Genomic DNA, 16,338 nt, shown 5'->3' with positions numbered 1-16,338 from the left:
TGACCCTGCCTAGCTGCCTAAAGTAGTATCTCCTGCGACCTATGGAATCTAGATATCTCTACCTTTCTAACCCAAAAAATGATAGGGAGAAGAAGTTCCACACCCTAGATGTCAGGAGATGCCTTCTTCACTATATGCTAGCAACAAAACCTTGGAGGAAGGACAGGGCTCTGTTTGTCTCCTGTCAGGGTTCTAGGAAAGGAATGGGAGTCTCGAAGGGTACCCTATCCAGGTGGATAAAGGAAGCTATCAAATTGGCCTATATGGGTGCAGGAAGACTGGACCCTGACGACCTGAGGGCCCACTCTACAAGAGCAATGGCAATGTCTTAGGCTGAAAGAGCAGACGTGTCCATAGAACAGATCTGTAAGGCAACTATGTGGTTGTCACATTCCACCTTTTATAGCCACTATAGACTGGATCTTTCTGCCTCTTCTGATCTCATGTTTGGGAAGAGGGTTCTACAGGCTGTGGTTCCTCCCTAATAGAGTAATTCTCTGTAATTCTCTTGTTGGTGCTGTCATGGGTTACTGGAAAACACGCATATTACTTACCGGTAATATGTTTATACGGAACCCATGACAACACCCTTATATTCCCGCCCGTTACTAAGCCATCACCTTCTGGTTGGTGGGTTATTATATATAGTATACCACTTAGGGTGTGGTTAAAGGGAATCTGTCACCCTTTTTTTTGCACTATTAGCTGTCAGCATTGACATCAGGGGCTTATCTACAGCATTCTGTAATGCTGTAGATAAGCCCCCGATGTAACCTGAAAGATAAGAAAAATATGTTAGATAATACTCACCAGAGGGGGCGGTCCGGTCTGATGGATGTCGCCGTCCGGCCCAGCGCCTCCCATCTTCATACGATGACGTCCTCTTCATCCCGTCCTGTAGTGGCTCTGGCGCAGGTGCACTGCTCTGCCCTGTTGAGGGCAGAGCAGAGTCCTGCAGTGCGCAGGCGTCGGGAGAGGTCTGGCGCCTGCACACTGCAGTATTCTGCTCTGCCCTCAACAGGGCAGAGCAGTGCGCCTGCACCGTAGCCACTACAGGACGGGAAGAAGAGGACGTCATCGTATGAAGATGGGAGGCGTCGGACCGGACGGCGACACCCATCGGACCGAACTGCCCCCTCTGGTGAGTATTATCTAATGTGTTTTTCTTATCTTTCAGGTTATATCGGGGTTTATCTACAGCATTACAGAATGCTGTAGATAAGCCCCTGATGTCAATGTCGGCAGCTGATAGTGGGGAAAAAAAGGGTGACAGATTACCTTTAAGGATAATTTGTATAAATGTAATACATATGTGTACACTAACTCGGAGGGCCTCTCATGCTCTGTAATCCACTGATGCGAAGAGAGGATCAGCCCTTTCTATCTTGAAGGTTTCCTGTCCTTGAAGGGCGGATCCCCTCTCGCGTTGGTGCTGTCAAAGGTTCCGTAAAAACATATTACCGGTAAGTAATATACGTGTTTTAACTCAATCTGTGCAGAATGCTCTAGAGATTGTTCTTTTGTTGTATGGAATACCACAAGCGACTGATCTGTTATATACAGAGAAATGTAAATTTTTACACTTTTATTTATGTAATATCGGTGACAGATGTCAGTATGTGGTGAAAATACATGCCAAAATTATCAATATGGCTAAATTTACCTTGTCTTCTTGACCCAGCAATACATTAAACTGCTCCCGATGCACCAGTATATCCAATATGCGGTGTGCAAGGTCCGCACATGATGGATGAAGGCTGTGTCATACAGCTGTCATCCACGGCTGTAATGTTTCAATATTCGGTTCAGATTATAATAGCCGGTGAATATGGTATTTGCAATATTCGCCGAAGACAGCTGAATGCCATTGGAGTCAATGAGACTAGAGATGAGTGAATATGTTCGAAAACAATCGTGAAACAAAAATTCGGCACGAATAGGTTATCAATATGACATGAATATAGCAAATTTGGATTCGGCAATCGTTTCCAAACATATTCTCTCATCTCTGCTTACAAGGCTATAAAAGCGACTAGTTGAAGCCAGAAAGAATTCTACTGTAATTAATAAACTATTAAATATCTCAGAAACAAGAGCCAATTTGGCAAAACCGAAGTCATTTTCTTAATCATAACCATAAAATTAATATAAAACCATTCAGTCATCGTTGGCACCAAAATCCCTGTTGGTGTATCATCTTATCTAACGTAACAAACACTCATCTGCTCCAGAAGTAAGGGTACCGTTACACTTAGCGATGCACCAGCGATCCCGACAATGATATGGATCGCTGGTGCATCGCTAAGTGGTCGCTAGTGAGCTGCCACACAGGCAGATCTCAACAGCGACATAGCAGGGGTCGGGGGTCGCTACTTACCTGCCCGCGTCCACGCGTCGCTCGTCAGCGCCACAGGAAGCCCAGCAGGAAGCGCCTGACGAGAAATGGTCCAGGACGTTCTTGCGCGACCAGCGATGAGCAGCGGGGGAGCCGGTCGGAGGTAAGTATCAGACATGGTGATATCGCTAGCAATATCGCTGCTACGTCACAAAATCGGTGACGTTACAGCGATATTGCTAGCGATATCGCTATGTGTAACGGGGGCTTAAGAGTACAACAATGATAATAGAGACATACGCGCACGTGGGTGTTTTACGTAATGTATGTTGTTTATTTCCAGTAATAGATCTGTATATGGAATATGGTGGTTCATGTATAAAATAAAAATATAAAAAGAAATGGAACAGATTGGGTGAACATTGGACAGGTCTGCTAAAGTTATCCAACACTTCATGGTAAAGCTCATACTACAAAAATTATACTGTTATAATGGTTAATCACAAGACTGTCAGGCAGGAGTATATAGTGATTCCCTCTCTTTTGTTTTATATTTTTTGGTATAAAAAAAATACATGGTGTGTCCAGCGATCACAAACAGGATCGAGATGATAACCAGGAGCCCAAACTGCTGAGGCTGAGGAGCAAGAATGACCATGATGAAATGTACGAGGTCCATCAGGTAATTCATTGAGCTTTGCACGCCATTCACGACTCCGCGCTCTGATTCAGGAATGTTCTCCTGGAGAAGTTGAGTCACTGTTAAGTCAAAAGACCAAAGACCTACAGACGATAAAAATATAACAAATATTAATATAACCAACAAGAGACTCCACATAAGGCTAGATGTGTTCATACAATACTGTATTCTAGACAAGCCTTGTAGGAAAAAGCAAAGGACTTCTAATAACTGTGTAGTACCAGTCACAGCTGAACAGATATAGGGGCGCTGTGCAGGATCATGAAATGGGTGCAGAGCAGTAGCTCCATTTACTATATGGGTAAAACACTAGTAACTATGTAATCCAGATGCAGGTAAAAACGTGACATAAGGGTGTGTGCACACGCTGCGGATTCGGCCGCTGCGGGTCCGCAGCAGTTTTTGCTGCGGTGTACAGTACCATTATTCCCTATAGGAATAAAAAACCGCAGTGTAGACGCTGCGGATTTTTCCGCGCGGTTTTCAAACCGCAGAAAGAATTGACATGTCAATTCTTTCTGCGGAATCCGCAGCGGTTTCCTATCTCCACCATTGTGGAGATGGTGAAACCGCAGGGCCAAACCGCAGGATAATCCGTAGATAAACTGCAGATTTTTTGACCTGCGGATTTACCTGCGGATTTTTCAAAATCCGCGCGGCCAAATCCGCACCCCATTCCGCAGCGTGTGCACGTAGCCTAAGTCTCCAAAATATCAATTTCCAAGTTCAGGTTAAATTAAAGAGGTTTTCCAGAAGTCTGCTTATTTTTCACTATGGGGCTAAGAACTTACATATAGGTAGTAACTATCTGCGTGTTCTGCCCACGCTGATCTCTGCCAGTGACAGTGCTGCTTCCAGTAAAATCACATCAACAGAGCAGCTCTTCCTCTTCTGGGCTGCTCTGATGACTTGGAGTCACTGCCACCGTCATACTGATTGACAGCCGGCTCCCCGCAATTAGGCAACGTCTGTCAATCAGTATGATATCAGCAGTGATGCCCTGTGGACAGAGCAGAGTGAAAGAGAAGAAGCTGCTCTAATGCCAAGATTTCACCGGAAGCAGCATACGGTAATCACCGGCAGAGATCTGCACCGGGCAGAACAGGCAGGTAGCTGGCAACTACATGTCTGTAAGTTCTTTACCACATAGAGAAAAATAAAGTCCCAGATAACCCCTTTAAGGCTACATTCACCCATCCTTTGTACATGTCTATGTGATGTCTATTTTTTAACCCATAGATTTTCATTGGTCCATATAAACATCCATGTTAAAAATGGATCCATGCTTCTGAACCGTAAGACTCAGTGTATGTCTTATTTTTCCTCCCAATTTGCAGAGTAGACTCGGTCATTAAAGGTTATGTGGAGCTACTAAACACATGAAAATCAGAAGACATTATTTCTACTTCAGTATTCCATCCAGATTTCATACATTTTTCACTCATCCATTGTTACAGGGACTCTGTAACCAGGTTTTTGCTATGTAATGTTAAAGCAGCAAGAATTAGGAGCAAAGACCCTGATTCCAGGGATGTGTCACTTACTAGGCTTTTTGTCATAGGTTTTATGAGCAGGAGAGTATCATTACAGGACTACCTGTTCCATGACTTCTAGACCTGCCGCTGTAACACCGCCTTCACCACTGATTGGCAGGTTTTTGTGTAAATAGAAAGTTGCTAATCAGTGGTGTGGACAGGGCTATACACAGATGATCTTTCGTAGGCCGGGATCACACTTGCAAGTGTGATGCGAGAAACTCGCGCAAGTCTCTCGCATCAATATTCGGGACTGGAGCGCTCAGCTGCATAGAAATACATGCAGCCGCACACTCCAGTCCTGAGTGCCGGCGGAAGTGCCTGGTATTGATACGAGAGATTCGCGCTAGTTTCTTGCATCACTCTCGCTAGTGTGACCCTGGCCTTAGAACTGCTAGATCTGCAGCTGAAAAAATCAATGATTTTATCAAAACTGCTGCACCCAGTAAACTAAGAAATGCATCGCTGGAATCAGGGTTTCTGTGCCCACATCAGGCTACTTACTCTCAGATGGGGTAGCAAAAATCTGGTGAAAAATTATACTAAAAAAATCAATGGATAAATAAGAGTTCAGATATTCTTCCTCCTACATTTTTTAAAAATGAATGAGAAAAATGGAGGAACATGAAGGCAATACAGATGACACGAAAGAAAAACGGTTCATTTTACAGAAATAAAAGTACAGATACAGATGTGTGAAAGTAACCTAAAGCTGACCATATGGGATATAGCTGTTGGCCGAACTGACTTCTCCCTAAAAAAGCATGCGCAGATCATATGAGTGTGCATTGGTATTGGGTATAGAGTATTTTAACAGTCTCGAGCACCTGGCATATATAAAAAGATCCCAATGCCAAATTTAATAAGCACCATGAATTAGTTTGATAAATTTGTCACTTATGCAAAAATCATATTTTTAACAATTGACAGCCATCAATTAACTTAAAGGGAACCAATTTTTACAACCACAAACAAGACACATTTATGTTAGGTCGCTGTAGTCCAGAATCAATCCATTCCTTCATTTTTGTCATCTTTCTTTGCATTCCAAAGTAATCCTTTATTAACCTTTTATCTTAATGAGATACCAGTGGAGGTGGCTTGGCCCCACATTTACAGCTCTCCGTCCTTTTTCAAATTTTCTTCACCAGCCGCCATCCTGATCGACAAGTCACTCTTATCCGAGTGACCTGCATCCCTTGCCGGAAATCTCACACAGGTACCGTTATTTCCCGCTCTGGTCGTCTTCTCAGAGAGGGTGTGACAGCTCCTGCGGGAGATTTCCGGTGGAGAGGCAGGTCACTCAGACGAGCAACCTGTCAATCAGGGAGCATATGATGGTGGCAGGCAGGGAAAATTGTATAGGGGATGGAGAGCTGTAAGGGCAGGGCCAATAATTGCGGTCCATTAACATAAAACCTGTTTGGTTTGTGGTAGTGAAACCTTCTGACAGGTTCCCTTTAAATGAGGATCAGCTGCAATATCAGATAAAACCCATGGAGAGATCTGGTGTTAGTTCCAGAAAAAAAAAAACTTTTTCTTCCTTGTCCCAGATTATTTATTCAACACAGGTGAAAATTCATTTTTAAAAAGACTCAGAATGTTTGAAAAAAGAAATTATTTGCCACCAATCCCCCAGGGCTTCCAATTCATAGCTTATTTGGTGCGTGCTGATCTCTTCTTCCTCTTTCTATTTTGACACCACAGAAATGCCTGATCCAGGAATCACTGCACCGACCCACTTCAGTCAGCGATTGGCCAAGCATGAATTTCAAGCAATTTCCGATGTGTCGAGACAGTACCAGGAATCTGAGACCAGATAAGCATCGAAACTGGATTGGATAAGTGAGGGTGAATAATAATTTTCAGTTTATATTTTTTCAACCAGTCAGAGCCCTTTGAAAAATAATTTTTATTTCCTGGAAACCCCATTTAAATTAAAGGGCCTGTCACACTAAGCGATATCGCTAGCAATATCGCTATGACGTCACTGGTTTTTGTGACGTTACAGCGATATCGCTATGTCTGATACTTACCTCTGACCGCTCCCCCGCTGCTTATCGCTGATCACGCGAGAACATCCTGGACCATTTCTCGTCGTCAGCTTCCTGCTGGGCTTCCTGCTGTGACGACGAGCGACAGGACATCAGGATCGCCTAGTGTGACAGGTAAGTAGCGACCCCCGTCCCCAGCGATGTCGCTGGTGAGATCTGCCTGTGTGGCAGCTCACTAGCGACCACTTAGCAATGTACCAGCGATCCTGTCCGGGTCATATCGCTGGTCGGGATCGCTGGTACATCGCTAAGTGTGACAGTACCTTAAAGGTAGAATGTATATTTGGCTTCTACTCAAGGCCATCAAGATAAGTGTTGCGATAGCATCTAGTCAGACCACAGCTTGAATTTTTGAAATTATGGCTTGTGTTCCACTCACCCTGATAAATCTACAACAAATTGGAATACATTTCTCAAAGAAAAAATGGGCCATAGAGGTCTACACGTATGACAAATTTGAAAAAGAAGCATCACAGGGATATGGCTAAACAATTCAAAAATCGAGCCAAGTCTATCACAGACAAGAGGAGGTGGTTGTAAGGATAAGATATGCAGTGCCGCAAGTTGTGCCAAAACTGCACAAAATGATTTGTTCTCCCCGTAAAGTTTTGTAATTCCAAAGCAATTCATACTTAGGCCCCATCCTTTAGCTTGCCAGCATGAACTTACCCACTCTTGCTAATATTACTCCTGAAAATAACAAAATGATTGAGACATAGGAGTCTGGATGATCGCCGGCACGGACACTCTCAAACAACACAGTATTGTTAGTCCAGTGGATCGAGGAGCGGTCTGGGAGGATAGGCTGGTTGATATTCCCTTGAGATGGATATATGTGAAGTTGGTTCTGATGCAGTTTCTCAGTGTTTGAAGAAGAATTCACACCCATAATGACAGAGAAAATGCCCAAATCAAACGGGCTTCCTTGAGCAAAGACTGAAAATACGCAAAGCATTAAGCAACAAACATGGAGGCAGCTGGATATAATTCCTGTGACCACTAAGCCATAATGTCTTCTTAGTTTGGTAAACAGAAATGTGCCCATTAATCCTGAGATGGCAGACACTGCCATGAGTATGCTGAGCAGAGAGCCACTGATCCCCTGAGTGTAGGCATAACCTGTAGTGATACAGTCAAAGCCCAGGACTGTGGTGTACAGGAAGGCCAATCCTAACCCTGCTAAGAACACAGATTGTCTGTAGTAGGATTTCCAGCCATCTGTACAGGTGCGCAACATTCGGTGTACTTTTTGGAAGCAACGTGGAAGTGATGAAGGGCCTTCTGCTGGGGGCTTTGGAGTCCTGGGCTTCTCTTCATTAGATACATTGGGAATGGCGGGTGTGCTAATGAAGTCACCTATGACTGAGCAGATTGGCAGATCCCCTGCAAAAAAAAAAAGGAAATGAATGGAGGCTCACATCAGTTGCCATAGATAAACCGTATATGAGACAACCCTTACCGATATACAACTACATGGGCAGGATCTCATCTCAGTTTTTCAATGTTCTGTGTCAAGCGGTAAACTCTGTTTTATTTCACCTAACTAAAGAAGCTCTGATGCATCCAATAAACAACATTATGCCAAAAATGGGAGTATGGAGCCTAAAAATGGGAGTATGGAGCCTATTCAGTCTTAAAGGTTAAACTCATGTTTAAGGTAAAAAGGGAATGGTAGTCAGTGAGAAATTAGGCAAGTTTGTAATTTTGGTTTCTGTTTCTAGCTGTCTCCGATCTCCTCCCATACCTGATTTTCTATTTTTTTTTTGTTTATTTGTCATTGTCAAGGGAACTGCTACCCAACAACGGTGACGACCAGGAACAATGCTTACAAGCTCTATTCTATAGAGCTTCTAAATTCTGCCCTTGAGTGCTGAGACCACTGTTTAGCATCTATTCCCATACTGCTTCACCCTTACAGCGGTTGTCCAACATTTGAATAACATTTTTCTAGATATGAATAGTTATAAAAAAAAACTGCTTCATACTTAGCTTTCAGCACCCGGCTAGAAGTTTACACCAGATCCGGAAGCGATGTCTACTCTGTTCAGATGTCATCAGGACCCGTGATTTGCTGTGGTGGTCAGATGTCTAGAAGAGCCCATAATCAGATGGTTTCCCTGATGATGCGTTTTTCTAGCCACTTGACTACTGCAGTCAATCACAGGCTGTAGCACTCCTGGTGACTTCTGAATGGAGCAGAAATTGCTTCTGGAAAAAAAATGTTCCTGTGTAACATTCTAATAAAATCCAAATATGTGTCTTTAGTCCAGTCACATGGATAAAGCATTACATTTTCTTTATTGAATATTGAGTAAAATGTTGTGACAGAGAAATATCATAAAAAGAGGTACGGAGCCTACGCGTTTTGAGTAACCTGTTCTTAACCATGACATGATGTTCTATGACAAGTCTGGAGACACTGAAGGCCTTAGCAGCACGTTCAGGCCTCGCAGAATGGGAAACTTTGGAGAAATGGCCATACCACTGGTTCTATCACTGATCAATTTTGTACTGCAAGTGATATTCGACATTACATACCAAGTACAAGGAGTCAGAGTGTCTACAGAAACTGATAGAAGACGTTTGCGCGCTATGACTCATTCGGCTATGAGTCAGGCTCATGCCACCATTCTCAAAGGCTATCATGGTGCTGTCACTGGTGTGTCAGGTGTGACAGACAGTCATCCTGGATCCAGCAGTAGAAGATCTGCAAGCACCTTCTTGATTTTTGCATCTCTGTTATTGAGTGATATCCTTTTCCCTCTATGACCTAACAGTTACCTCCACCTTCTGCTGCTAATTAACACACCCTTGCTGAAGGTTTAAATACTTTCTGTCTCTTCAGCAAGGTGCAGATGTTAGCGCAATTTCCCTCTTTCTGGTTGGAAGTACTACCAGTCGGCTAGTGTCTTCCGTAGTACTCTTGGAGAATTGCAGGATCCCTCTAGGCTTTATTTCAGACATACTGACATTTCAGCAATAAACATTCATTTGGTCATGGAACTAGTGGTACGGCCTTTTCTCAGAAGTGTCCCAGGAGCCGTTTTTTAACACAACTTTGCCAGACAGCTGCTCGTGCTACTGTGAGCAGACTGTGCAGCCTAAACGTGCTACAATGGCCTGCAGCTTCTTTGGACTTGTCTTCCATCGCGCACATCTGAGATGTTGTCAGTCACCACTACAAAGGCAGCTGCCAGCATGTTGATGATTTCCATGCCCAAGTACATTCATCATAGCAAAACATTATTCAGACAACCATTATTAATCTCTTTAATAGCAGCCAAAATGTGCAAGTTGTAAGTGTAGAGATTTCTGCACTTTGCGCTCATACTGCATACTAATCGAGATGTTTTAAAAATGTTGCTCCCATTTGTACATCATTAACATGACTAACGTCCTGTGATTTCCAGAACTCCACAACTTTTCCTTCTTGCTGTTGCAAATTCAATGTTAAGGAGTATATATATATATATATATATATATATATATATATATATATATATAAAATAGAAGTCTTTTTAATTTACTTTTATCAGTTAAATAAATGCAAACTAAATGAATAAAATAGAAATCAAATCAATATTTGGTGTGATTACTCTTTGTCTTCAAAACAGCATCGATTTTTCTAGATAAACGTGCAAAAAGTCAGGGATTTTGTTGGATTGGAGTCAGGTGTATGAGTAACCTATTATACCAAACAGGTGATAATGGTCATTATTTTTATATATAGGTTGAAACACAGCGACTGAAACAAACAGCTGTGTACAAGGCTTAAAACTTGGTGAGGAACAACTAAACTCTGCTACAAAGGAGAGGTTGTGGAAGACAGTTTCGTGTGACAGGAGATATATCAAGGCAAGACTGAGCACAGCAACATGACAAAAGGTAGTTACATTGCATCAGCAATTTCTCTCCAATGCAAATATTTTAAACCACATTGGGGTTTCAAGATGTCTTGCTCAAGCTTTTTGAAGAAACACCAAGAAATAGGCAACGTGGAGGACCGTAAACATAGTGATTGGCCAGGGAAACTTAGTGCAGCGGATGAAAGACACATCATGTTCATTATGCAGCAGTGCCATCAGCTCAGACCTTACAGCAACCAGTGGAACCCAGCTACACCCATCAACTGTTTGGAGAAGTCTGGCCAGAAGTCGTCTTCATGGAAGAATTTTTTTTTCAAAAAACAATACCTTCCACATGGAAACAAAGCCAATCAACCCAACTATGTACAAGAACAATGGAACTGGACCATTGAGTCAAAATTTGAAACATTTGGCTGTAGCAGAAGGCAATTTGTTTGCCAATGGGCTTAGGAATGGTACAATAATGAGTGTATGTGCAGTGCAGTGTGGCGAAGGATCCCTGCAAGTTTGGTCTACATTTCAACAAATGGAGTTGGATGTTTGTTCAGGATTAATGGTGTCCTCAATACTGAGAAATGCAGACAGATACATATCCATTATGAAATACCACCAGGGAGGCATCTGATTGACTCCAAAGTTATTGAGCATCAAGACAACGATCTCAAACATACAGCCAATGTCATTAAGTAATATCTTCAGCAAAAAAGATAACAAGAAATCCTGGAAGTGATGATATGGTATCTACTGTCTGTCTGGGATAAAACAAAGAGACAGAAGGATTTGCACAATCCTACATCCACAGATCTGTTGTTAATTCTCCAAGATGTTTGGAACAACCTCCCTGCCAAGTTCATTCAAAAACTGTCCATACGTGTACCTAGAAGAAAGTATGTGGCTTTAAAGGAAAAGGGTGGTCACACCAAATACTGAATTGATTTAGATTTATTTGTTGCTCATTCCCTTAGCATTTTGTTAAATTATAATAATAAACTTTTACCAATTCAATTTGTTTTTGCGCATTCTTATTTTGCAGTTTTTCATACCTGCCTAAAACTGTTCAACAGTATTGCATGCATGTCATGAATTTCATCACAGATACCATTCATGAAAGGAAAACAAGCGTGCACAAAATCTTGGATGAAGGAGTCAGCACTCTGCAGAATGTTGCAAACTTAAGAATCCTCGCACAATTTTTGGGGTGAAAAAAAATCCCCTTTTTACGGCCAAAAATGTGAAAAAACACACATTTGGTATCGCTGCATTAATAACAACTCAATCTATAAAATTCTCATTTTCTTACATCTTAAACCCTGAAAAACAATTCCAAAACTGCTGTTTTATTGTTTACCTTTCCTCCAAAAAAATTATACAGTACATCAGTGCATATTTATCAAAGCTGTCTAATTCTTAGCGCCAACATAGATTAGACTGACTTAAAATACCCTTGATTTATCAGAGTGGTTCATGTTATTTGATAAATCTGTCCAATTATTGGACTGTCTAGTCTAAGTTTACTCCATCTATTATTTGGGTGACTATGTGCCAGAAATGTGCGCCACAATTTTGACATTGTGTGTTGCACATTAGACCACGGCTTTTACCAATAAACCATTTTCCTTGTTGGACGAATCATAAAATGTGTCCAAAATACAAAATAAATATAATGCAAGAAATGAAAGACATTTTTTTTTTTTTGCTCAAATTTTGCCAGAATTCTTGGGCGTTTAACTTGATAAATATGCCTCCTTCTACGTACCCCAAAATGATACAGTTAAACATCATATATACTTATTTTCTGTAAAAGGAGTTTCCAAGTCAAATAAGTTATTAGAAAACTTTGTTCTAAATCTCATTTCTGTCTTGTTTTGTACCTTGCACATTTATAAGTTCCAGTTGTCGCTCTATGTAATGCTCTCCGATGGATTGCTGTGGTTTTACAGCCAGCTGAGGTACCATTTTGTAAACTCTGGAGAGAAAGATAAATTCCACGAGAAGTGACACCAGATTCCAACCGAGAATGAAACCGCAGCCAACCACATTGGAAGCCCAGGTCATGACCTGACCCACTGACAATGGGGCAAAGATATTGATTACTTGATCCATTCTTCTCACTGTAGCATTCATCCCTATAATTTAGAGACAGAGACCACAAATAAAATTCTAATTGATTACATATTGGCTACCAAAATGTGATCTATACATGGTTATACAGTGACATGTAAAAGTTTTAGCACCCCTGGTCAAAATCACTGTTATTGTGAAAAGTTAGGCAAGCCGAAGGTGAAATTATCTCTAAAAGGCCTAAAGTTAATGATGACACATGCCACTGTATATGTAACTGTATTGTGTTACCATGTGGATTGGGCTTTACAGCAAATGTCATTACCCACACCGACCACCGTTTCATTTTTAGTCAAATGAGGAAAAAAACAGGTGACCGCAACATCTTTTGCTATGGTTTTTCAGTTTCTTATCTTTGATCATTAGGGAAATGCTGAAGTCTTGTTATTGGGGTTATCCCTTGATTTGCAACATGGCTTGCGGGTGAAGCATAAAGCGGCTACATGGGAATCCTTTGGAATACAACCATTAATCTACACCATACAGTAAGTCCCAAAGAATACAGGTTTCATTCAACTCAGTGCGCACTTGTAGACAGCAGCACAGAGAAGGTGATAAGTTACTTATGGTTGGGATAAAATTGCTGGGACCACCACCCAATGAAAGCATGGGGATCTAGAGTTCTCTGTTTGAAGCGATGGTCCTGCACAGGGGCGGACACACCATTGGTACAACCAGGGACCCAGCAGGAAAGAGGGACACTTCTACCTCCAAAGCAGAAGCAATGGTCCCGCACAGGGACGGACACACCATTGATGCAACCAGAGGCCCAGCAGGTAAGGAGGCCACTTCTACCTCCAAAGCAGAAGCGATGGTCCTGCACAGTGGCGGACACACCATTTGTGCAACCAGGTGCCGGGCAGGGAAGGGGGTCACTTCTACCTCCAAAGCAGAAGCAATGGTCCCACACAGGGGCAGACATAGCATTGGTGCAACCAGGCGCCCAGCAGGTAAGGGGGCCACATCTACCTCCAAAGCAGATGGAATTTTACATTATGATGAGCTATTGCAAAGGACTCATATACTATTCTTGCTCAGAGGCCTCCTCTCTTTGTGTTCACTCCTGATCTTGTATGCACCACTCTACTATATAATGGATAACGGGGTGCTAACTGCTTTCTTCACCGGTGCTCAGAGGTAAAAATATAATATATCATAGAAAAACCTCAGCACACAGTATTTAATGAATCCAATGTTTATTCATCCAAAAAACATATAATATCGGACCAAAAATGTATGGTACAGATAAATAATCAACGTTTCGGCTATTCAGCCTTTCTCAAGTTTTTATCTGTATGAGTAAGGGTCTACAAATGTCTCAATAGGGATTCATCATATGCTCATTTCACATGAGTAGCTGTGGATTACCACCAAAGTGACCGTCCAGGAAACGTATCGGCAAACACTGGTAAGCGATGCATTTCCTGGATGGTCATTTTGGTGGTAATCCACAGCTACTGTACTCACGTGAAATGAGCATATGATGAATCCCTGTTGTGACATTTGTGGACCCTTACTCATACAGATAAAATCTTGAGAGAGGCTGAATGGTCCGATATTATATGTTTTTTGGATGAATAAACATTGGATTCATTAAATAATGTCTGCCGAGGTTTTTCTATGATATACTGCACCACTCTACTAGCCATCTGTGGGGCTGATGAAGATATCAGAGCGATGCTCTTAGCTACGTCTATTAGTTCTATGCACATTAATAGAAACTCTGTTGATGTGTATGAGAATATTATTAATGCTATGCTTATAGAGTAAATATGCTTGCAAAATACACACAGGGTTAATATCTCTTATTAATTTTGCCCATATTTTCTGTACAAAGCACAAGTAAATGGCAATTATTAAAAGCCCAGAAAACATCACATCTAAGGATATACTAATTAAAAAATCTCAAAGGAAACTGAATCATACATATTCATGCAGCCTGCAGCCAGCCAAATGCATGAAAGCAAATGTGACAAAAGCAGGAACAAATAATAATTCTTTTTCACTGTTTTAGCACACAGAACATATTAAAAAAATAATTTAGATCACATTAATGCCTAACATAAAGTCTTTTTTCTGCTTGTCCTTATATCACCAATGCTTTATGTGGGGCTCCAAGAAAACTTCAACTCCTTACCTCCTTTTTCTACATGTTAGGTTTTTTCGGGCCATATACATGATGGACAGCAGCACAAAGCCCAACATCAGCTGATGTGCTAGTGCACGTGGGCAATTTTCCACGTGAAAAAAATGACAGCGTGCTAGTCTTGTCAAAATTTATAAACGTGACTGGTTCGCAAACTTCTGGGATTGAAACCTTAGATTGTGATCTTAAATAGGTAGGAACATCTGTCTAAAAGGTAACGCAGCAATTTAATATTTGCTTTAGAACTGTATAATTGTTAATGCTAATCATAATTGTTAATACTAATCATACATTTATGACCAAAAGTGTTGGCACCCTTGAAAATGTTCCAGAACATGAAGTATTTCTCCCAGAAAATTATTGCAATATTTTGTTAATAATCTGTATACTATGAGTTATTTTTATATGGTTTCAATCAGTATAATATAATATATACTGTATCCTTAGGGTACCGTTACACCTAGCGATGCACCAGCGATCCTGACCAGCGATATGAAGCGGTCAGGATCGCTGGTGCATCGCTAGGTGGTCGCTAGTGAGCTGCCACACAGGCAGATCTCACCAGCGACATCGCTGGGGACGGGGATCGCTGCTTACCTGTCAGACGCGGCGATCCTGCCTCCTCCCGCCCGGCTCCACGCGTCGCTCGTCGGCGCCACAGGAAGCCCAGCAGGAAGTGACCGACGAGAAATGATCCAGCAGCTTCTCGCGCGATCAGCGATAACCAGCGGGGGAGCCGGTTGGAGGTAAGTATCAGACATAGCGATATCGCTAGCAATATCGCTGCAACGTCACAAAATCGGTGACTTTACAGCGATATTGCTAGCGATATCGCAGTGTGTAACGGGGGCTTTACTTCCAGGGAGGTAAGCAAAAGGTCACTGAAACTTACTTAAGATAAAGGAATGTAAATTACTGGTCATTTGTTTATCCATCAACAAAGGACCATTGATATTCAAGGCAACTACCTTAATTAGATTGGGTGTGTGAACTTTCCCCATGGATTGTCACCTGGTGAAATCTCGTCTATTTGGCCTCAGGGGGTCGTCTCATTAGCATTCAAGGATAGATCAAAGCTTGTTAACTAAAGGGCCTGTCACACTAAGCGATATCGCTAGCAATATCGCTATAACTTGTGATGTTATAGCGATATTGCTAGCGATATCGCTATGTCTGATACTTACCTACGACCGCTCCCCCGCTGGTTATCGCTGATCGCACGAGAACATTCAGGACTGTTTCTTGTCGTCAGCTTCCTGTGGCGCTTCCTGCTGTGGAGACGAGCGACGCGTGGAGCTGGGCGGGAGGACGCAGGATCGCCTAGTGTGACAGGTAAGTAGCGACCCCCGTCCCCAGCGATGTCGCTAGTGAGATCTGCCTGTGTGGCAGCTCACTAGCGACCACTTAGCAATGTACCAGCGATCCTGACCGCGTCATATCGCTGGTCGGAATCGCTGGTGCATCGCTAAGTGTGACAGTACCTTAAGACACATTTGGATGCTTTTGGGGGAAATATAAAAAGGGCACTGATTAGCAGAGGGGGAGAGAGAGAGACAGAGGGATGTGTACAGACGAGAGAGG

The 16,338-nt window shown here is 42.2% G+C and overlaps 1 protein-coding gene across 1 annotated transcript in view; it reads right to left on the bottom strand.

Moving 5' to 3' along the window:
- Positions 1-2,653: 2,653 nt before the first annotated feature.
- Positions 2,654-16,338, bottom strand: part of LOC141095439 (ferroportin-like) — a 58,293-nt gene continuing 44,608 nt past the window's right edge. The window contains exons 7-9 of the mRNA XM_073581432.1: positions 12,362-12,616; positions 7,294-8,007; positions 2,654-3,118 (exon numbers count right to left, since the gene is read on the bottom strand). Of these exons, the coding sequence (XP_073437533.1) occupies positions 2,847-3,118; positions 7,294-8,007; positions 12,362-12,616 (1,241 nt within the window). The 3' untranslated portion in view covers positions 2,654-2,846. The remainder of the gene's footprint in view (positions 3,119-7,293; positions 8,008-12,361; positions 12,617-16,338) is intronic.

The sequence above is a fragment of the Dendrobates tinctorius genome, unplaced genomic scaffold, assembly GCF_039654945.1.
Source record: "Dendrobates tinctorius isolate UK_male_01 unplaced genomic scaffold, ASM3965494v1 ptg000070l, whole genome shotgun sequence".
Classification (NCBI taxonomy): domain Eukaryota; kingdom Metazoa; phylum Chordata; class Amphibia; order Anura; family Dendrobatidae; genus Dendrobates; species Dendrobates tinctorius.
The sequence above is the reverse complement of the archived record's forward strand: the minus strand, read 5'-3'. Positions and strand labels throughout refer to the sequence as shown.